The sequence below is a fragment of the Centroberyx affinis genome, unplaced genomic scaffold (genome assembly GCF_046629955.1).
Source record: "Centroberyx affinis isolate AG114_WGS23_722 - 3 ecotype Tasmania unplaced genomic scaffold, CSIRO-AGI_Caff_v1 ptg004275l_1, whole genome shotgun sequence".
NCBI lineage: Eukaryota > Metazoa > Chordata > Actinopteri > Beryciformes > Berycidae > Centroberyx > Centroberyx affinis.
This window is the reverse complement of record NW_027281998.1, coordinates 286,745-309,477: the sequence shown is the minus strand read 5'-3', so window position 1 is coordinate 309,477 and position 22,733 is coordinate 286,745. Positions and strand designations below refer to the sequence as shown.

General features: G+C 42.4%; 1 protein-coding gene and 3 pseudogenes across 1 annotated transcript; 2 read left to right on the top strand and 2 right to left on the bottom strand.

The window, feature by feature from the left end:
• The first annotated feature begins 1,912 nt into the window (after positions 1 to 1,912).
• On the top strand, positions 1,913 to 8,428 carry tas1r1 (taste receptor, type 1, member 1). The gene is made up of 6 exons (XM_071543259.1): positions 1,913 to 2,100; positions 2,947 to 3,265; positions 4,021 to 4,791; positions 5,501 to 5,719; positions 6,358 to 6,478; positions 7,345 to 8,428. The coding sequence occupies exons 1-6, from the start codon at positions 1,913 to 1,915 to the stop codon at positions 8,268 to 8,270; spliced, it is 2,544 nt and encodes an 847-aa protein (XP_071399360.1). The 3' UTR covers positions 8,271 to 8,428.
• Positions 8,429 to 11,605: 3,177 nt separating this feature from the next.
• LOC139664430 (transcription factor HES-5-like) lies at positions 11,606 to 12,267 on the top strand (annotated as a pseudogene).
• A 2,259-nt stretch (positions 12,268 to 14,526) lies between these two features.
• Positions 14,527 to 15,188, bottom strand: LOC139664424 (transcription factor HES-5-like; annotated as a pseudogene).
• A 5,668-nt stretch (positions 15,189 to 20,856) lies between these two features.
• Positions 20,857 to 21,678, bottom strand: LOC139664420 (transcription factor HES-5-like; annotated as a pseudogene).
• Between the last annotated feature and the right edge of the window lie 1,055 nt (positions 21,679 to 22,733).

Genomic DNA, 22,733 nt, shown 5'->3' with positions numbered 1-22,733 from the left:
TTGACCAGAGATGATCAGAAAAGTTTCAGCATCTTTGCCCTGTGATATTGAGAAACCCTGCTTAATGCAAATATTTTCACTGAAATCTTAGTGTTTGTTCTGACATGGAAATACTCCACCAAGCAATACTTTACATGGCCATTTGCCTCCATAATACTGTGGTTGACAAAATGCACATTATTGCTGTCAAAACAAAGGGTTTGAGTCTCTTAGTCCTGCACACAGGTGACGATCAGGCAAATTGCGTGTCAGTACAGCAGGTGTGTTTACACAGACGGTACGAAATGAGCCTCAAATATCAACCAAAAGGCAAATCCAGCCACACCTGTATTGGGTGGGAAACCTGATTTTACCACCACATCCTCTGTTTACTTAGCTTTCACCTTTTTGTGAAATTAGGAAATGGTGCTCATCCCCATTAGCCCACAGTTCACCAAACAACAGTGGAGGAAGATGTACAAAACTTCTCTGCTGAAGTAATAGTAGTACATAACTTCATCAAATAGTATTCCAATGAATGTCCTCAATTCAAAATGCATCGTAAGTAAAAATACTGAAGTGTTTTATATTAAATACTTTAGTAACGACAGAATTTCATATTCAATCAAACGTCTTCCCATTTCAGTGCTAGAAGCTAGAAGCCTTAAGTATTCAGGGATCCACTTATTCTCACATTGGTTGCTTCCTCTTCAAGATGAATGGCAAAAGTAAAAGATTTTTTTTTTTTATGAACTGACCATATTTTACCAACAAAACCATTTTCTTAAGGATGACTAGTAACTGCAGGTGTAAGATAAATGAAGGGGAAACAGTACGATATTTGGCAGCAAATGCAATTACTACTACTACTTCCTACTTAACTCAAACACAGCACTTGAGTGAAAGTGCTTATTACTCTTCTCTACTGCCATCCAGAACCATGAGGTTTCTGCATAACTGTATGGCCACGTTTGACCTTATGCACCATATAAGATCTACATCTAGACCCAAGCTAATGTAATTAAACATAATTTATCTGTCAAAATACAATCTTAACAAGGAAAGACATAGTGGAACACTCATGTAAAGTTATGACGTGGTATCAGTGTTTTTGAAAAATGCATCGATTTATATGTTTTGACTAATTAATTTTAATCTTAAGAAATTAATGCTGTTTGTTAACAAAACAGTACAAAAATAGAATCTGAAAATTTGACACCTACTCATAATGACTGCTGCCAAAGTAAAGTACATTATGGGCAACTATTAAAGTTTTCAGTCATCTGAAGTCCTTTGCTCACAAAATACTTATTGTTTGTTGACACACTCATCTGTGTTTTTGAGACATTAACTGATGAATTTTAGGTGGAAAATGTATTTCCAGTATATATAGATTTTATTTTATTAAACCCTGAAAAGGGTGACAAGTTGTTTTAAAGCACTCCCTAAAAAACACCTGTTAATTCCCTTAATAAACTGAACCAACAGCTTTATGAATAATAAATCTGCACAACTGAGCCACAGACCGCCTATAGCTTCGCCCTAGCTGGTTTACAGTTGTCTGTCACTTGTCAAAGATTAATGAAAAAACACCGGTCTCCCTTTTCATGGCTTATTACATTTATGCAATTCATTTTAATGGGAGGGAAACTCTACGGTCAAAAAAGCAAATTCCTACATGCAAATATGCTTCGCTCAAACAAGACTCCCCCGGAAAGATGCAAAACCGGCCGCATCTCCTTTCCTTCCCCACCCTCCTTTCCTTCCCCACCTTCCTTTCCTTCCCCACCCTCTCTCCCCTCCCTCCATCTATCCCCACCTTCAGTACGCCCCTTAACCGATCTTGTCAGCCACACTGAAAAGAAATAAACGTGAAGCGAAAGGTTCATTGCTCCACACTAGCTGTCTGAGGTGGAGGTGAGGACGTGTGAACATGTGTGGTGCTGCTGGGTTTCTGTCCCTGGTCGGGCTGATGCTGCTGTTATCTGATGGGAAACTGGACTCGGTCTCTGAGGGAAAAGGTTTACAGCTACAGGGAGACTTCTCCATCGCTGGACTCTTCCCTCTCCACTACACTGATCCACCTGGCTCTGGTCTGCCTGCCTTGGCAACCTGCAATAAGTGAGTAGGCTACACTGGAAAGTCAGTCATTTTGCTTTTAATAATAATAATAATAATAATAATAATAATAATAATAATAATAATAATAATAATACATGACATTTATATAGCGCTTTTCTCGGTGCTCAAAGACGCTTTACAAACACAGGATAAAACAAATTTAATAGAGATATATATAAAAGATAGAAATAGATGAGAAAAGGACGTATACATAGGGAGGAACGGGGGAGGGGGGAGGAGAAGAAGATTAGAGGTCAAAAGCAAGAGTGAATAGGTGGGTTTTGAGGGCTTATTGAGGGCATACTGAAGTATGTTTTTGTGTTGTTTAAGTATTGTACTTCACTACATTTAAATCACATCCATTACAGAGTAGAAATTCTGTTGCTCCCCATAAGCATCAGAAACTTGACAAGAGTAAACTGACAAATTGTGAAGCCATTCACAGTGAACAGCCAGTCAGCAAAGAAGAGAAGAGTAATCTGGCTTTGTGCACTTTATTTTGTAACGTCCAAATTTTCCAATCAAAAGAACCCAGTTTGAACTCTGTCCTCTCATCTTTTTAGAATTGCATGGGAAAGATCACATCTAAAAAAGTTCTTTCTAAAAAGAGTACTCTGAGTACATTTTAAATGAGCTACTTTTTACTTTTACTTAAGTAGATGTTTACATCAGTACTTTTACTTCTACCTAAGTAAAATATCAGCAAAGTAATATTTCTACTTGAGAAGGAACTCTTTCTACCACTGCATCTCACCACACCTGTCTTGAAAATCAACCCAATTATTGTCACCTTTTTAGAGTAAAAGTTAATATTTCTTAAATCTTTTTTCATGTTATCATATCCAGAGGCAGAAAAAACAAACATGGCTATTTCCTGATGCAAGCCTTGAGATTTGCTGTGGAAGAAATCAACAGTAACTCCACCGGACGCCAGCCTCTCTTACCAGGAGTGAAGCTGGGCTACCAGGTCTACGACATCTGCTCGGTCCCGGCCAGCGTCCTGGCCACCCTGGACCTGCTGGGCCAGCAGCACCAGACAGAGGGAGACACAGACCCGAACCCAGACTCCAACCCAGGGCAAAGGGCCGTGGCTGTCATCGGGCCAGACAGCAGCAGCAAATCATTCACTCCTGCTGCTTTACTAGGGGCCTACCTGGTGCCACAGGTAAGTTTCTAACTGACCAGAGGGAATGAAGCTGATTTCTTTCTGACTTTGAAAAGGAATGCAACATTTGAAATCTAACACATTGCATATGAGCATATATAGTGTATATGTCACTTCTTAAAACATACTTTATGTAAAGGCCTTCTCTTAGCATTTATTTTAACTTATTGTATTCTATTTCAACTTATTTTATTTCTTTTTACTATTTATTGTTTTCCATTTCATTGTAATCCGTCTTTTAGATGGTGTTCTTTTCTGTTTTTAAGTCCTTTATCTCATATGATGTTTTCTTGACTTTTTAAACTCTATTTTTCTTGTGGTAAAGCCCTTTGTAACTTGGTTTTGAAAGGTGCCACAGTATATAAAATATCATTATTATTATTAGTAGTAGTAGTAGTAGTAGTATTATTATTATTATTATTAGTAGTAGTAGTAGTAGTAGTAGTAGTAGTAGTAGTATCTGTTCAATTCAGCTTCTTCAGCAATTTGACTCAAAGCTTTCTATCACAAATTTCTATATGGATTTGTGCAAAATGATTTGTAAGGAATTCAGATTTCTCTGTGCTGACAGAATGTCTCATTGCTCTTCTTCCTCCATTTTTTCATTTTTTCAGTATCCTTTTCTTGCCATTTTTCATTTCATAAGTTTTCTAGCTTCTGTTCTCTCTCCTGGCAAAGCTTTCTGAGACATATTTTTGAGTTATTCAACACAACCCAGAGTCATTCCTCATGTTTCTCTCTGGTAAAACCTTTAGATCTCTTATGAGGCATCAAACGAGATGCTGAGCAACAAGATCCTCTACCCGACGTTCTTCCGCACTATCCCCAGCGACAAGAACCAGGTGGCAGCCATGATCCAGCTGCTGGTTCACTTCAAGTGGACCTGGATCGCTCTGTTGGGCAGCGACAACGCCTACGGCCTGCAGGGGATGCAGAGCCTGTCCCAGCAGGCGGCGCAGCACGACATCTGCATCGCCTACCAGGGGGTCATCCCCAAACGCACCGCCGACACAGACAAGTACATGAGGAGCATGGTGGAGAACATGCTGAAGACCAAAGTCAATACTATTGTCGTTTTCTCCAGCAAGTCCAAACTCAGCGGCTTCTTCCCCTTTGTCGTTGAGAGGAACGTGACAGGTAAGGTGTGGATCGGGACAGAGGATTGGTCAGTGGCCACTCTGATATCTGGGATACCCGGGATCCACACCATTGGCACCGTCCTGGGCGTGTCCATCAAAAATACTGCCATATCCGGCTTTGAGGAGTTTGAGAGAAAGTCGGCTGACGTTTCAAAGCAACAAAGTGACACCCAGGAATCCTCGAATGGTGCCATGAACCTGGGTGCGGCCTGCCTGCAGAGCACAGACCTGTACAGCTTTGCAAAACAGAACTATTCTCTGGAGAAATATGATATCACCTCTTCTTTCAATGTGTATAAGGCGGTGTACGCGGTGGCTCATGGCCTGCACCAGGCACTCGGCTGTGATTCTGGAGAATGCCACAAGAAGACGGTTCATCCCTGGCAGGTGAGCACATGTAAAATATTGTTAGTTAAAACAGTGATTCTCAACCTTTTTCATATCAAGGACCCTAATTTTGCACACATTAGAGCCACGGACCCCCATTTGATGAGATTTTGTCTCTCAGACCCAAAGCTGAGTATATTTTTATTGTCAGATATGATTTTGTCCAGAATTCCATGACTATCTGTATTGTAGGGAGAGAGATAACAGAGAAACTATGATCAAAATAGTAATTCTCCTACATTTTCTAATTGTGTTAACTTCTTGTAAATGAAATAATGGTGAAGTTTAATAATTCATCAATTTGCTGGGGACCCCCTGGAACGCCATCAAGGACCCCTGGTGGTCCCCGGACCCCACGTTGAGAACCACTGAGTTAAAAGACCTATATCAATATCAAACACTCAATGATTACTTTGCCAGGTGCAAAAAAGTTTGTCTTTCTAAACTCACTGTCTGGCCCGTACACTACGGTGGCCCTGAAGTGCAAAACACAACGCCATTTCACAAAACAATTAACAAATCACAAAACGTATGTAGGAGATAAGTCCTACTGATGTTGTTGCAATTCCTTCTGGTCACTGATAAAAGTCGATAAAGATTCAAACTTACTTAATGCCTCGTTAAGGGAGGACTAAATATTTTAGCCAAATGAAGAATCTAAACTGTTCTCTGTTAAACATACAGAAATTACTTTCTCTCTCTCCTTCAGCTACTGCCATGGCTCCGGCAGGTGAGATTCACTCTGGAGAACACCTCCGTCTACTTCGACAAGAACGGAGACCCGCCCACAGGATATGACATCGTGACCTGGGTGTGGAGGGGGACAGACTGGTCTCTCAGAGTCGTGGGCTCCTTCACTCCTGATCCCACCCAGCTCACAGTCGACGCTGCTCAGATCGAGTGGCCAGGCACTGAAACTTCAGGATCAGTAAGAGCCAGGAATTATTTCAGTGTTTACACTATTATATGTCGTACTAAAAGACAATTTGCATTTTTAGAAATCTGTTCAAATCAGTTCAAATTAACTTTAATTTGACTATCAGCTTTAGCCTTCTTTCAGTTCCAAGTTCAGTGGAAGTAATTTAAGCCCTCATACATACAGTATCTCATGTATGGGTTACCATGTTTGAGGAGTAACAGATTATATGCACTGGTGTTACAGTAATCTGATTATTAAAATGGAAACTAGAACTCATATAAATGCCATTATTGAATTACAGATAGCGACTTTTGAAGAAAAAGGTGATTAGCCTACTTGTTGGATTATTCAGCAGCCTGCTTGATGTAAAAAGGCTTCTGAAATTATAGATGCTAACAAAATTTTGTACATCTACAATTAATGGTTGATTCTGATAATAGATCCCTCCTTTGGGTATAAATTGTTTAACTACCTATGTAATGAATTTTAGAGCCAAAACTAATTGAAAACAATCAGAATTCATAACTGAGTTTGAGTATTCCAGTGGATTAGGTTGCTGATTACAGTCCTACGCAGATAATCATTAATCCGTAATCTGTAACTAATCTCATTTTGAGAGTAACCTTGCCGGTCGTGGGTTCCTCCAGGTGCCTCTGTCCATCTGCTCTCCAGACTGTCCTGCAGGACACAGGAAGCTGCAGACGGGACAGCACAAGTGCTGCTTCGACTGCCTGGCCTGTCCTGCTGCCACGTTCCTCAACAAAAGTGGTAAATTGAAGACACACACACAAAAATCCATGACAGTTGATTGAAAAAAACATTCAGAAAAATCTAAAATAAGTGAGAGGACAGTTGGTCATGTGAGTCTTAGGTGAGGTGAGACTTTAAACTGAGATTGTATTTTAATTTCTGTTGCCTAGATATTTGCTCCATGACAGATTAGCAGGGAGAGAACTACAGCATCCCGTTTCAGGGTGCCACATGTATTTGGACAGATTAAGACTATATTCAATCATTAGTTAAGTAGTCATTGGTAGTATGAATTCAGAAACTCATAGTCCAACCACACTCTTGGTTTCTTATTTTCAGCGCTACCTCTTTGGAAATGAATATATGTCTATGGCAAGTCATCTGTAGCTATTTTTAGTAGTAGCAATACTTAATAGATACTTACTATTACTAGTAGTAATAGCAGTAACTGTATTTGTATAACACTTAACAATTTAACTAAGTTCTGTAGCACTTTAACAATTGATTGTCCCTGCTAATTTTGCTATTTTAATAGTTAGTAGGAAGAGAGAAGTGATGGCCAGGTTTGAACAACATGATCCATGCTAACAGAAGTGTTTTCTTCTGTGGTGTGTGAAGTTGACCAGCAGGTGGTGCCGAGTGTTCATATAATATCCTGAGGTGTGAGACTACCTCATGGAGTTCATGGGTCTGTGTCTCCCTCCACATTGTGCCTAAAAATATCAGATTAATGTATTATACCAATTCTAACCAATGCTGTTCTCTTCTCGAGGACCATAAAATATATTTTGGGGGGGAACTCAAAAATGTTAAATTCATTCAAACACTGTCAGACAGGACCGAATCACAAGCCAGCTTTTATTTTTTACTTTCCTCCTCCTCAGGATCAACCACATGCCAGCCGTGCCTGCCTGAGGAGTGGGCGCCCCCCCTCAGCGAGCAGTGTCTGAACCGGACCGTCCTGCTGCTGGCCTGGGACGCCCCCCTCTCTGTGGCCCTGCTCTTCCTCCTGGCCCTGTGTCTCCTCATGACCTCTGGCTCTGCGCTGATCCTCCTGCTCCACCTGAACACGCCCGTGGCCAAGTCTGCCGGCGGCCGCACCTGCCTCCTGATGCTGGCAGCCCTGACCGCCGCCGCCGCTAGCTCTTTGTGCCATTTTGGCCCGCCGTCCCGGCCGGCCTGCCTCCTCAAACAGCCCCTATTTATCTTCAGCTTCAGTGTGTGCCTGGCCTGTATATCGGTGCGCGCCTTCCAGGTCGTCTGCATCTTTAAGCTGGCGTCCAAGCTGCCACAGGCTTACGACACGTGGGCCAAGAACCACGGGCCGGAGTTTACTATTCTCCTGGTGTCCGCCACCATCTTGCTCGTTTCTGTGCTCCGGGTGGCCCTCAACCCCCCCCAGCCGTCCCAGGATCTTGGCTTCTACTCGGACAGCATTGTGCTGGAGTGCAGTAACACCCTCTCCCCCGGCGCCTGGCTGGAGCTCGCTTATGTCTCCCTGCTCAGCGCCCTCTGCTTCTCTTTCAGCTACATGGGGAAAGACCTGCCGGCCAACTACAACGAGGCCAAGTGTGTCACGTTCAGCCTCATGGTCTACATGATCTCCTGGATAAGCTTCTTCACGCTCTACCTCATCAGCAGAGGCCCGTTCACCCAGGCCGCCCACGTGCTCGCCATACTGTCCAGCGTCCTGGTCTTCCTCGGTGGCTACTTCCTGCCCAAGATTTATATTATTGTCCTCAGGCCGCAAATGAACACAACCGCCCATTTCCAGAACTGTATTCAGATGTACACCATGAGCAAACAATGAAGCACTGCTGTGTAGAAACATTTGATTTGATGAAACATAGATACAACTCTTAGGAATGCTGTAATGGAGCAGGTAAAATGAAAGGAGCAGCAACTTTGGCTTGATTTACAATTTTATATCTATCTGGTGACTGTCTGACAGTCTATCTGTCTGACTGACTGTCTGTCTGTCTGTCTGACAGTCTGTCTGTCTGACTGACTGTCTGACTAACTGACTGTCTGTCAAAAGTCTTTCTGTCTGTCTGACTGACTGACTGTCTGTCTAACTGTCTGTCTGACTGACTGTCTGTCTGACTGTCTGTCAAAAGTCTTTCTGTCTGTCTGTCTGACTAACTGTCTGTCTGTCTGTCTGACTAACTGTCTGTCTGTCTGTCTGTCTGTCTGTCTGTCTGACTGACCAACTGACTGATCTCTTATATGGATTGATATTATATGGCAGCTAAACATGAAATATACTGTGTGTTGATGCTGTAAATTATTTGTTCACATTTGAATTGTTTGTAAACAAATCTGACAACAAATATATAAATAATGTGATATTATATTGATCTCACTAGGGAAGTTCTCTTTTCACCTGACCTCCTCTGGGCAGGTCAGAGGTCAGAGGTCAGGGCTACAGAGCAGCACCCTGGAAGCTGGGAGGGATGAAGGAAAGTCTTTCTAACCACCAGGCTGCCTGCTGCACTATATGAAAAAATAAAAGTTAACTTTCCCCTCCAGTCATCCTCTGATCATTTGTTTTAAAATAATTACACATCTCACTGTAAATTTCATGGCAGATCGCTGGTGTCTGAATGTGATAAAACTGTGGCTATGCAGCTCAGTGTAGATCCATTTAGGTTTTCCTTTAAATAATTAACATGGTTGAGGTTGCTGATGTATATCACAGAAAATGCCCATGTGAATTGATATAATTGTTAAAGGCACTTCCTGTGATGTGAGTCAGAGGGCAGACAGAAGACAGAAGCAATACTCTTTGGAGATATTTGACTCTATTTATGTTTTTTATTACTTATTTGTTATATTTTGGCTTCCAGTTTTTTGCTCTTAAATTCAATCCAGATCTAAACTGGTGTGTGTGTTATATAACAGACAAGCAAATGAACAGGCATGAGTCCTTTTTACGTTATTAAGCATATTCATCAAATAATGAAAGTTACATAATCATATTCCATCAACAGCGTTGTCAAAATCATCAGTATTTCACATTTACAAAACTCAGATTATCATTTCAGCCTTCAGGCACATATTCCTTGTATCCATGCATAAACCAAAATATTCAATGTAAAACTAAATTTTATATTGCTTCAAATAAATATTAGCACCTGAAATGTATTTTAAACACAGAAACAAGACAAAACACAAAACAAGGAGGCAGCACTCAGCTACAGTTGTGAGTGCTGTGGCTGTAGGAGCGCTTATTTTCTATCACAGTGATGGGATGTGCGCCATGGACTGTAACACTAATATTGATTCCAGAATCAATAATGTTTTAGAATCCTAAAACAATTGAAGAAATCTGCCAATGGGGTGAGGTAATTTCACGTTCACTTTCTGATGAAGTTTCACTCGTTTCAAGAATTTTTTGTGACAGTATCTTAAAAAAAGAGATCATTCTAGTATCAAGATTATCAAGATAATAATCAAGAAAAATCTTTGAACAAGTTGTTGTAGAAAAATATGATTTTAAGATTTTAACATTAGAGTAAACATAAAGAATTTTTGTAGTGCAGAAATGTCGGTGTGAGTGTGAGATTCCACAACTGAGGGGCAGATGGCGAGGTCACAAAAAAATGTTTCATAATTGCAGCATGACGTAATATCTCATCACATATCAAATAAATGCACAATTGGCTTTGCCTGTGTCTGAGTGTGTGCATGTGCAAGCACACACACACTCACACACTCACACACAATCTCACACACACACACACACACACAGTCACACAGGGTTGCGGTTGGCTGTTGTTTGAGAGCAGGGATGAAAGGGCCTTTTGTGGCAGGAGGTCAGCCTATTGACCAGTAGATGTGTGAGTAGAGTCCGAGCTTGGCTTTCCCACAGTCTCTCTGTCCACTCACAGCTTAAACCCTGCAGTCAACAATAGAAGTGTGCCATGGGTGAACAAGCGGGAGTTTTACTGCAGGCACCCAAAGGAACACAATGAGGGCCAGTGGGAAGATTTCACGAGTCTCATTTCACAATACTCTATGTCCATTTCATTTTGGAAACTTTATATTCATCACTCAATATGTTGAAACATGTGGCTGAATCCACAGGCCTTAACCAGCTCTGCTCAACTTTCCTCTGGAGGGGATTGTGGTCGGGAATAAGGTTATTTGTGTTTTAAACTAAGGTAACGTGGTAGGAAAGAATAAGATTTCCAGCTCAAAACAAAATATATATGGTCAAAATTCACTCAAAAAGACGACCTCAGGACACTCAAGATGCCCAAGATCTTCAATTTCTAACAAATAAATTTTTTTTTTGTGGAATGCAGAATCATGTTTACCCCATTACACTTTTCAGCTGGACAGGCAGAAGTGTATAGTTTATAGAAGGTACTTTTTTCTTGCTCTGGCTTCAACAAAGCGCCCTCTAGAGGCTGTTTAAGTCACGTGAGCTCCTGCAGGTGCAGTGGAGTGGAAGTTATTGCTAATAACGTCAATGATATTCCATAATGAATGTTATTGTCATGTCAGTAATCACAATCTGTGTGGCATTTTTCAAAGGGTGATCATCTAATTTCAAGTGAAACCTTTCATTTGTGATTGTGATATTAGAAGGCAACTAAACATAAAGGCAAATGTAAGTTTGTACTAGCAAAGATAAAAATGAAAAAATGGAAATCTTGAGCAGAGAATCTGAAGCGGAAAAACATGCAAAATGTTTAATTATCCAAATTATTATAATGTGTGTCAAAGTAATGTCCAGGTCCTAAATGATAGTATTTTTGCATAATTTCACTATAATCTTTCATGAGTGTGCTATGGGAATCAAATCTCTAAGAACACACTTCTTACTATTAATGGTTTTTCCCCGGAGGCCACTGCAGAATGAAATCCCCTATTAAAATATTAATTTGATCCACATCAGGAGCCGCTCTCTGAATCCCTGGTTTAATTGGAGTGGAAGAGATAAGGAACAGCCACTGATCAGAGATTGACAGGATATTATTCTCAGTCTGATCTATATCTTGAAACGGGTTTTATCTGCGCCGGTCAGCCTGTGGCCAGTTCACCTCTGAGTTATTGATGTGTCTCCCATTGTTGTGCTGGGTGTCCCACTGCTCTCAGAGTGTGGGAACCCCAGCCTCGCCTCAGCCACATGGCTTTGTTATGCTAATCTGTCACTATAAAATGGGGAGCAGCTCCTCCAGTGGGATCAGAGCTCACACTGTCGTCCAGAAGGAGCAGGTCACTTCACCTCCACAGACATGGCTCCCTGCTCCACCAGCTACTCCTCCATGCACCACATCAGGATCCCTGAGAGAGACAACATCAAAGTGAGTATCAGCTGGGATTGAAACATTTTGCGTCAGCTGCTACAAATATCTGATTGTATTTGTGTATCGGTGATTTGAATCACAAACTTACCCGGCTGCCTCCTCTTCCCCCAGTTAAGAAAACCCCTTGTGGAGAAAATGCGCAGAGATCGCATCAACAGCTGCATCGAGCAGCTCAAGCTCATCCTGGAGAAGGAGTTCCACAAGCAGGAGCCCAACGCCAAGCTGGAGAAAGCCGACATCCTGGAGATGACGGTGAGCTTCCTGAGGCAGCAGCTGCGGCCCGGCCTCTCTCAGAGGGACTACAGCCAAGGCTACTCCCAGTGCTGGAGGGAGTCGGTGCAGTTCCTCTCCGTCGACTCCGTCTCTCCTCTGCAGGGCCTCCGGCAGCAGGAGCAGCAGAGAGCCGGCAGCTCCTCCCCAGGCTCCTCCGCCCTCAGGCCCACCGCGCTGCAGGACAGCGGCAGTAAAGGCCCGGTCTGGAGGCCTTGGTAGAGACTCTGACACACAGAAACTCCAAAACCCTGAGGGGACGACACGCTCCCTCACTACGTAGGAAATATACATTTCCATCCTGCTCAGTAATTGAGTGATTTTATTGTTTCGTCATATTGATGAGAAGATATGTATTAGGTATTCTATGCTCTTTATCAGAAGGAGATCTTTCACCACAAGTGTGCAACAAAAGCTCTTTAGAGTGACATTATACTGCAATGTTCAGTCCTCACATTGAGGATTATTATAAGTTTTGTTTCATTATGTTACACTAACAATGTTGGTAATCAAACATGTATTCATTATGTGAAGCTGTTCAAAGTTGTCTAGTGAATTTATAAATTTCTTTCAAATTGTATTGGAAACTAGAGTTGTTTATTGATCATGTCTGCTGTGACTGATTTGCCTATTATAAAGGAAGGAAGTATTTGACAAATACCAAAGGTCAGTAGTTCATCTGTGTAACAGTCCATTTGTGGATGCTGTGCATTATATTCACAGCCTTACTAAAACTGAATGCCACGTATTTTGAATACTATGTGCTATGCAGTTATATGACCATGTACTGCACGAGGAGAAATACATGCTTATAACTCTTTATGCCATAATTGTACTATTCAGATGAACACAATCTTGTTTCTCTCAACCCCAAAATATGAAGCGATATCTTGGTTTGTTGGCCATGGCCTCATTAGTTGTTAATAAAAAACATATTCTGAATTTTCACTAAATGTTGTGTGACTCATGCATATAATGCTTATACAATACAAACAATCATGAACAAGCTTTAATAGCCAGGTAAACTCCATGTAAGGAATATGACTTGGCGGTGCTGAGTACAAAACTACAAGTATCAAAGCATGTGTGTGTGTGTGTGTGTGTGTGTGTGGGTGTGTGTGTGTGCGTGTGTGTGTGTGTGTGTGTGTGTGTGTGTGTGTGTGTTATCTTTAGTTATTTTCCCATTGCATGGCTTGTTGGTTGTTGGTTAATTTTGGATGAGGTCATGTGATGTTTGTTCAAGGAAGTGCCTGTCATCTGGGTGATTTTTGGTTACTGTAATATACAATATATTCATATTTACACCTTTGAATTCTCCTGTCACTCAAACCATTCTTATCAAATGTCTTCCTTTCAAATTATTATTATTACCACTGAGGTCACTCAACACAAGAGAAAAAAATTAACAAATGCATGCTCAGTTGGCCAAGTGTGTGCACATATGCGTATATTCTCCCTCAGCGGTAATAATAATAATTTGAATAAATGGTAGCAAGTTCCGTGATAAGTAAGGTTTGAATCACAGGTTAAATGTCTGTGTTGGAATTCATAGGTGTAAATGTGACCTTGTCCAAAATAATAACATGACATGCAATGAGAAATGAACTAAAAACAGGGTTTTATGAAGAAATTCAGCTAAAAAGTGTAAGATACTGGTATTTTACTTTTTATTCTATTTCATGGTTGAGTACATGTGAACCTGTGAACTTTTTCTTTATTTGCAACATCAATTAATTATAAAGACAGGCTTTAGGAGTGCTCTATAACACTATATTATTCTCTCCTGGATCATGAAGGGAAAGTAGTCAGCAGGATGTTTTAATGATTGTAGCTTTTTATTATTAATTGTCATACAAACGTTACAAACAAGTTTTAAGAGCGTAAATGTGATAGCAACACAGAAATAGCAACATGCCATTACAAAAATGTGAACATGCACACCCATGTCCCCCACCCCCACACACACACAACCACCCACACACACACACACACAAACACACACACACACACACACACACACACACACACACACAAACACACATGAGCAATCAGCCATAAATTTAAACATGTGGAATATAGTTAATTCAGAACAGAAACAGAAGAGAAATATTCTCAAAAGCAGCTGTCAGTAAAATACAGTAGATACTGTTACATCAAGCAATCCAAACATGAACTCCACTGGAGTAAACAATCATTTCACAATAGCTCCAAGATTTCACAAAAAGATCATCACTCCAAATCAAGTTCCAGTTCTTAAACGCAAAGGAAAAGCAAAATATCGGATGTGATTCAAAGTCCAGGCAGGACCATCTTCAAAAAAAAAGTGAGAGCCTTCTCTTTCAGTATTGCTACTTGTCCATCAATGTGATGAGACAATAAGGAAACCCACCAAGAATCAGCAGGTTGGAAATATGTATTTCCTACGTAGTGAGGGAGAGTGTCGTCCCCTCAGGGTTTTGGAGTTTCTGTGTGTCAGAGTCTCTACCAAGGCCTCCAGACCGGGCCTTTACTGCTGCTGTCCTGCAGCGCGGTGGGCCTGAGGGCGGAGGAGCCTGGGGAGGAGCTGCCGGCTCTCTGCTGCTCCTGCTGCCGGAGGCCCTGCAGAGGAGAGACGGAGTCGACGGAGAGGAACTGCACCGACTCCCTCCAGCACTGGGAGTAGCCTTGGCTGTAGTCCCTCTGAGAGAGGCCGGGCCGCAGCTGCTGCCTCAGGAAGCTCACCGTCATCTCCAGGATGTCGGCTTTCTCCAGCTTGGCGTTGGGCTCCTGCTTGTGGAACTCCTTCTCCAGGATGAGCTTGAGCTGCTCGATGCAGCTGTTGATGCGATCTCTGCGCATTTTCTCCACAAGGGGTTTTCTTAACTGGGGGAAGAGGAGGCAGCCGGGTAAGTTTGTGATTCAAATCATCAATACACAAATACAATCAGATATTTGTAGCAGCTGATGCAAAATGTCTCAATCCCAGCTGATACTCACTTTGATGTTGTCTCTCTCAGGGATCCTGATGTGGTGCATGGAGGAGTAGCTGGTGGAGCAGGGAGCCATGTCTGTGGAGGTGAAGTGACCTGCTCCTTCTGGACGACAGTGTGAGCTCTGATCCCACTGGAGGAGCTGCTCCCCATTTTATAGTGACAGATTAGCATAACAAAGCCATGTGGCTGAGGCGAGGCTGGGGTTCCCACACTCTGAGAGCAGTGGGACACCCAGCACAACAATGGGAGACACATCAATAACTCAGAGGGCAAGTAGTCTGTGCGTGGAATGTTTCCCAAGATAAGCAACAGGTAATTAACACATTACCCAGAGGTCATCACAGATTCTGTCATATAGACTGATAATCAATTTGAACTAAAAAATTAGACTGGTCTAGATGTAAACCAAATGACACACACAAGAGGTGAGAATCTTCAAAGGAGGGGCATCAGCAATTAAGGAGAGATATAAAAGGTTTCAAGGGGCCAAATGCTACACAGCAATAAAACAATATAGCTTAACAGGAAGCCTTTCATTTTCTCTTCAAAGAAACATACTTTCCTCCTAAAAGCATTGCATCGCACCAAAGCATTTGGATACATAGAGTTGCAGTTTAAAGAAGATTAATTGACTCTTTGCAATTGCAGAGCATTTTGGTCATAGGCTCATAACAATTAAATCGTGTTTAGAATGATAACCAAATGTAAGGAGAGATTTCTTTCTTTCTTAATATGATGGAGGGCAGAAGCAGGTACAAGGTCAACCACACCAGATTCAACAATGTTGTAGGGTAGAAGCAGTTTAACTTTATGCAGCTTAATGAGCCTTAATGAGAAGTTCAACAGGCCAAACTCACTTTCCACCTGTTGCTTCATGAACAGTAGGATCGGTGTCCGCTGTCACCCTAAAGCCTGTAGGCTTCATAGTATTTCCGACAGGAGTCATCTGAGGAAAAACACTGTTATAATGTGAGGGAAAACACTGCTATCAAAAGGCTGCTGGTGACTCGTGACTCAGGTGTGAAAGCCGACAAGTGGCGCATGTTCCTGCAGGCGCACATCACATCAAAGACCCGTGCGGAGGCGACAAATGTTTCCAAGTGTTTACGCATGCATCCTGCCATCCTTGTTGTCTCACATTCACTTAAAAAAACAGAAATTTACTTAGTCTTACTTTAGTTCGTTGTTTCGCAGAATGATTCAAACCAATCAAGGACATGAGCGTGTAATATCACCATGCAAATGAATTTATTGTGCTTTAAACTGGATTATGCGTGCGTGCGCATAAACAAATGGACAAAAATGTGTTTGCACAAGTAGATGACATTCATGCGAAATATATTATGTGTGGCCAATATTTGCATGCACAAATACATTTTGGGGAGTCTGTTGAAACATTTTTTTGAAAACAGTTTTTGCAGCACGGGTGAGCCAGCGGGAAGCTGCCCAGAAACACACCGCCGCCTGAAGAAGTGTGTTTTCTTTGAAGACTGGAGAAGTGTGGCGTCTCGGGAGGGATCAGCTCCGGCTGCTGCCGAGCATCCTCCACATTCCTGTCCCGCTCCCGGCACGCAGCTCTCCACGCTGACTGACAGGCGGGTTATTATGCCATTATGCCATTGTGCCATCGCTCTGGCTGGCGATAATCCAGGCTTTCCCACTGACTGGACACTGAGTGTGGGAAAACTCAGCCCGCTGGAGACACTGCTGACACTGTTGGCTTATTAATGGGAATGTAGGGCGGACGCAGTTTGACAAACTAACATGAATTCACTGCTTCACAAACAGGGGATCTGTCCAAGTGCGCTGGCTATATTCTGCAATAACAGCACAGCACATGCACAGGCTTACTATAAATAAATACATAACAGAAAAAAGAAACTAGTTGTAATTAAAAAAAAAAGTTGGAATCACCGAAGCATAGAACTGCATTTTCCTGATGAAGCAGCCTACATAATGGGAACTGACAGGGTTTAATTGGGCCTGGATAATAGATATTGCTAGGCCTATTTATTATTGCTTATATTACTTATCCATTAATGCACTCTCAAATTGGCTTCATCAGAAGTGCCAGTGTCTACCATGCTGTGTTTGAGACTGGGGAAAAAATTGGAGGAAGTTGTTGTCATGGCGAACATGATTGACACCTGTAACACTTAGATAGTGTAGCCTAACTCTACTGAGTCCCATCAGATCAGTCAAAATATGGCAGTAGTCCTACATTTGAAGAGTTCACTTCCAAAACAAAACATTTTGGAGAAAAATATGACCAAATGTCCATCATGCAGTATGTCTAACTAGAGAGGAATCAGTCTGTAAAATGATAATTTTGTCAACCCAGGACTTAGTTTACCATTAAAAAGTATTACAATTTTGTACGTTTTTATAATTTTGTATTATACGTTTTAATACTTTGTTATCAAATAGTTTTGCAACAGTCTCACTTTTTACAAGTAATAAATATCTTGCTAAGGTCCAAAACTTTACATTTATGTGTATGTTTCCTGAAGATTTGAACATACGGTTAAATGTATAACTATATGAATGCACATATTATATTTGTATTATAGTTGTTTTTAGTCACACACTGTGTTGGCTGCTGCTATAGTGTAGCCAACATTTTACCTCCAGCTCTTGGCTCCCCTCCCTCGAGGGTCTACAGGCCCTTTTCTGTAAATGAACTGTGTCAAGTTAGTGTCAAGTTAATGGCATTATGGCCGGGCTGGCAGCATGCCTCTGCGGTCCCAGATGTGAAGCCGGCCTTGTGGGCGCAGTGTGAGTAGCCCCGTCTCCCCGCTTTCCCACCAGTCCCCAACATCAGGGTAAATGAGCTACAAAAGCCATGCCGCTCCTCAATGCTCCGCTGGGAATGTTAATTGATCCTTTGTTGCAGGACAAACAGAAACTCTGTGTCCCGGTCCATCTGGGAAAAATCAAGTCAACTGGCCTCACACACTGGCACTAGAGCCAAGACTGTCTGGCTTTGGTCTACGTTAACTCTTTTGATTTAACGTTTGATTTGTCCATTTGGGGAGTTTTGTTACTGTTAAGTGACTTGCTGATATTTTTGGAAGTCAGATTTGATGCTTTACACTTCCAGTAAGGTTTTGACTGAGATGGAGCCACATTAAAGTTGAAGGAAGACACATGCACCATCAGATATTTCAAATTTGTCATGTTTTTTTCCCTTGCTTTTCATTTGTAGTATTTGTTTATGATTTATCAAATTGTGTCATAGATCATACCTTGGTAAACATATCTCCCTCTTTATTCATGTTATTTCCTTCCATTGAAAATTCAGTTACCGCCAAGTAACTTCCATATCTGTTTATATTATCTATCCTCTCTGTTGCATTGTGGGCATGTGTGTGTGTGAATTTGTGGCCCCCTTCAAAAAGTTTGGGTGGCTGCTGGGGGCCTTTGTCTACAAGTGTGTGTGAAGACGAGTCACCCACCCACCGACAGACTGAGCGAGCTGAATTCCTGCCATAAAGTCTTGGGCAGAAAGTCGGACCTGTGGCAGAGCGGAGCGGCTTCCCGTCAGCCATCTCTCTGTGAGTGTGGTATCTCCCGTTTCCCACACTCTGGGCCTATTCATCGGCCCCTAGACGGGGACAATAGAAGTGTGTCTTGTTACACATCACATTAGCTACGGTGTTTGATCTCTTGTTGAAGGGGGGTGGGTGTGTAGGGGGGGTGGGGGGGTGGAGGGGGGGCACCCTCAGCCAGACCATCTGGCCTAGCCAACTAGACCCTGAGAAACTCCCAGGCATAACAGAGTCTCCACAACTTTTGCAAAGACAAATAGTTGTGAAAGACTTTTTTGTAACACTCGTGATACAATTCAGGCACTAGACAGCCTGTCAGTGCCACAACAACAGAAATGGGGCATGGTGACACGTAGCAGTGTTTGTGCTCGGTGTTTTCATACTTCGGTGTTTTGGACTTCCTTTACACTTATGCACCAAAATGATAAGATAAGATAAGATAAGATGAAACTTTAATGATCCCTGTGGGGAAATTGGGTCATTGCAGCAGCAAATACAGCAAAGAAACGAATCTACATGTACCTGCAGTTACCTCAAAATATTTCGCGAATGGCATTAATTATGTTTCTGACCATTAAAGCATATCAGGCTTAGCGTATGAGCACATATTCTGTTGAAAATCAGCTAAGTCCATCAAGATGAATCACACTAAAAAAAGACAAATGTCCACTAAGTACACTGAAAACATCAATACACGTGACAACACAAATTTATACTGATTAACCTTCTGCTTGATTGTAAGAAAGTAATTATTTACTACCTAGTTTTTTATATTCACAAAAGTAGAGACAGACGGGTAGAGTGTGACACTAACATTGCCAGGGTTAGTGGTTAAGTTCCCACTGGGTCCACTCACACTAAAAATGTGTCCACTCAAGGTGTTTTGGATAAAATCGTCCTCCCAAAGACCTAGGTGAAGTTAAGTGGCCTTTGCCTCCTTTCCTCCTTCATTTCTCTAGTGAGTTGCATCATCGTCGCGTCAATCATACCTTAAAGTCGCATTGCTGACTTTAAGGTATGATTAGGTCAAAAATCCTAATATATTTATACCAGTTTTTCAAATTGTTAACGTGATGACTTGGGGCAGTGGAAGCCTAGATGTTAGAGAAGTAGGCAGTTATAATTCTCTGACAAACTGGCCAAATTTAAGTGTTAACCAGAGGGATTTACATTTAAATTTTAATCTTTTAGCTGCTGTCATACACAGAGTGACTAAACTGAGTGAGCTGGCAGCAGTTCAGTGCCTTGCTAGAGGACACTTGGCCCAGACACGTAGATGCTGGACACACACTGTCTGCTACAGGAATCAAACCTTTCTGCCCTCCTTCAAAACACTACTGCCGCTGTTCCATTGAGCAAGGAACTACAGTGAGGCTGCAGTGTTGAGTGAAGCACTGAGAAACCCTCAGGTGTGAATGTCTGTATGTAAATGTGTGAAGTCTTAATGTAGTGTGTTGTGGAAAGTACTACTGCTGACAGAAAGAGATAGAAAAAACACCAAAGTTGTTTACTTTTGCAAAACTTCATTTGAAGTTTTCCATTTATTTTTCATATGTTCAAAGGCATTCTTCTCAATGAAGAAATTAGATTCTTTTAACAAAGACTTAAGTTGACAAAACAAAATTCCTTTATAAAAGGTATTAATTAGAAGATGCAGAAAACATCCATTTTGAACATTACAACTGAATAATTATCGACAGTTAGAATGCTATCAATAATATTCCTTAACACATAAGCCAAATAATGGTTACATAATAGTCATATTGAAGTATAATCATAATAGGATTTACAGTAAAAATAGATCCATTGGATCCACTATGGGATGTTGTTGATTCATAACATCAAGTTGATGCAATGTATCAGGCAGTGATACTAGATATCAAAACTATAGTTTGAACACATAACTCAAACAGTGTCTCAGACACCAAAATAATTTCAACCCAATGTGGGTCATAAAACAGCAGACGAATTCAGGAGCATTTGCAAAACAAACATAATTTCAGGATCCGCTTTTTCCCACAGGAACAATCAACAGTATCACAGAGTAACACTCTTATTAAAAAGTGTGTAACGTGCATACACATAGTGTACATATTCAGTATAACCTGAATCATCTCATTTCAGTTCTTCCAAAGGAATACTGGCACACTGTGCCTTTTCTTCACACCGGTGAACACTCAGCAACATAGAATCTCTTGCTAATGCAAAAGAAACTCTGTCAGTCTTCAACTTTCTGTCCATGACGTTCACAGACTTGGTTCTGTTTGTGTGGAGGTGAAGGTGCCTCCGCTCTACCAGGGCCTCCAGAGCAGGCAGCTGGCTGGACTCACACCCTTGTTGGAGCTGACTGGGTGGACTGGTGAGCCGGGGGGGGAGAGGCTGCAGGGAGTCTGGCCGGTCCTGCTGGAGGCCTGCAGGCCCTGGAAGTGTCTGAGCAGCCGGCCGTGGGACTGGCTCTGCACTTCGCACTGGGACAGGAAGCCGATGGCTTCCTGCACACAGCGGGAGTAACCGTCGCCGGCTGCCATCGGGCCGGAGGTCCCGGCCTGATGCTTCTGCTGCTGCCAGCCTCTCAGATAGGAGACGGCCATCTCCAAGATGTCCGCCTTCTCCTGCTTGGAGTCGGGCTGCTGCCTGAGGAACTCGGGGCCCAGCAGGGACTTCAGCTGCTCGATGCTGGTGTTGATGCGATCCCGACGCAGTTTCTCCACCATTGGCTTTCTCAGCTGAAAAGGGCAAAAGAGAAGAAAAAGGTTTAGTCAACTTGAACATTCTGAATTTTTTTTTATATCATGTGTACACTATGCAAAAAGGCAGATATAACTTTGCAGAAATAGTGTTTACCTTATGAGTAGGAGTCAGGTGTTCCTTAGAGTAGCTCATTTGTCCAAAAACAGTGGGTGCCATAGCTGTGGAGTCAGGCTGTCCTGCTCAGTTGATAGTCTCAGTGAAGAGCCAGTTGGATCTGTGCTGCCTCTCCTCTGCCTCGGCCCTGTATTTATACCCCAAAATCTCCATATGAATGTGTGGGTCTTGGGCTTGTTGGAGTTTCTCACAGTCCCCAGCCAATGGGAGCGCTGGGAAGGGCTTTGAGGAACGCTGGGCTGCCACATGCTCAATGAAGTGTTTATTGCCGTGGGGACAATGAGTGTGTCTCCGGGGAGCAGGTGGAGGAATAGACTGCAAGAGAAAGAGACTAAAGGGGCTGTGGGGGTGGGGGTGGGGGGGTGTAGCTGGGAGACTGACCCAGTGCTTCTGTTGATATGGGAAAGTGGTGACCCCAGAGGGAAGCACGCCGCCGTCTCATGTCATCTCCAGCAGAACGTAATTGAGCACAAAGTGCCTCGGCCAGCGGGCACACGTGGGTGTTACAGAGGGCCAGCCATCAGAAAAGACCAACATGCAGCTACTTCCACCGGCTTGACACGGCAGTCTTTCTGCTGGAGTTAACGCAAGACTGTAGACGACTTGGAGCTGAACAGAAAATACGTTTTAGCACTAATAAAAGGGTTGTAACTAATGAAATCTCTTTGATGAAGGGATACAAATGTGTGGAGTCTTTTTAAACGTAACCTTTCGGTGTGGTTTGGCTCCACACAGCAGAATCGTCAGTGTTAATTAAACTGGAAAGTGGAAAAATCAACATCATGCCAGTGTTCATAAATCCACACCCATCCGAGTCAATTTAACACTTTTAGATAGTTTTAGCTTCACTTTTAGAGCCATATCAGCTCTATGAGTGGACCGAAATCTCTCCAATCAACACTTGCCAACTCCAAATAACTGTCACTGGAAAACCAACACGTACAAACACTGGAGATGTTGCTGTACATGCACTTATAATTTTGTTGGACTCAGTACGAGGAGGTTAAAGTTCAGCCTGCCAGCTTGAATTTGATGGCAGCTGATTGGAGTCTGAGCAGTTAAAGAATCAGGAGCAAACTGTATATTTCCATCCTAACAGCCTCCACACTTCACTGGCCAGCACGCTCCCAGCACATGTTCACACATCAGGCAAACCCCCACATACTCATACAGACAGCCACACTCTCACTCTCATTCACCGTCTCTCTCTTTCTCTCTCTCTCTCACACACACACACACACACACACACACACACACACACACACAGAGACACACACACACATCACACAGCTGGCTGCCCTGC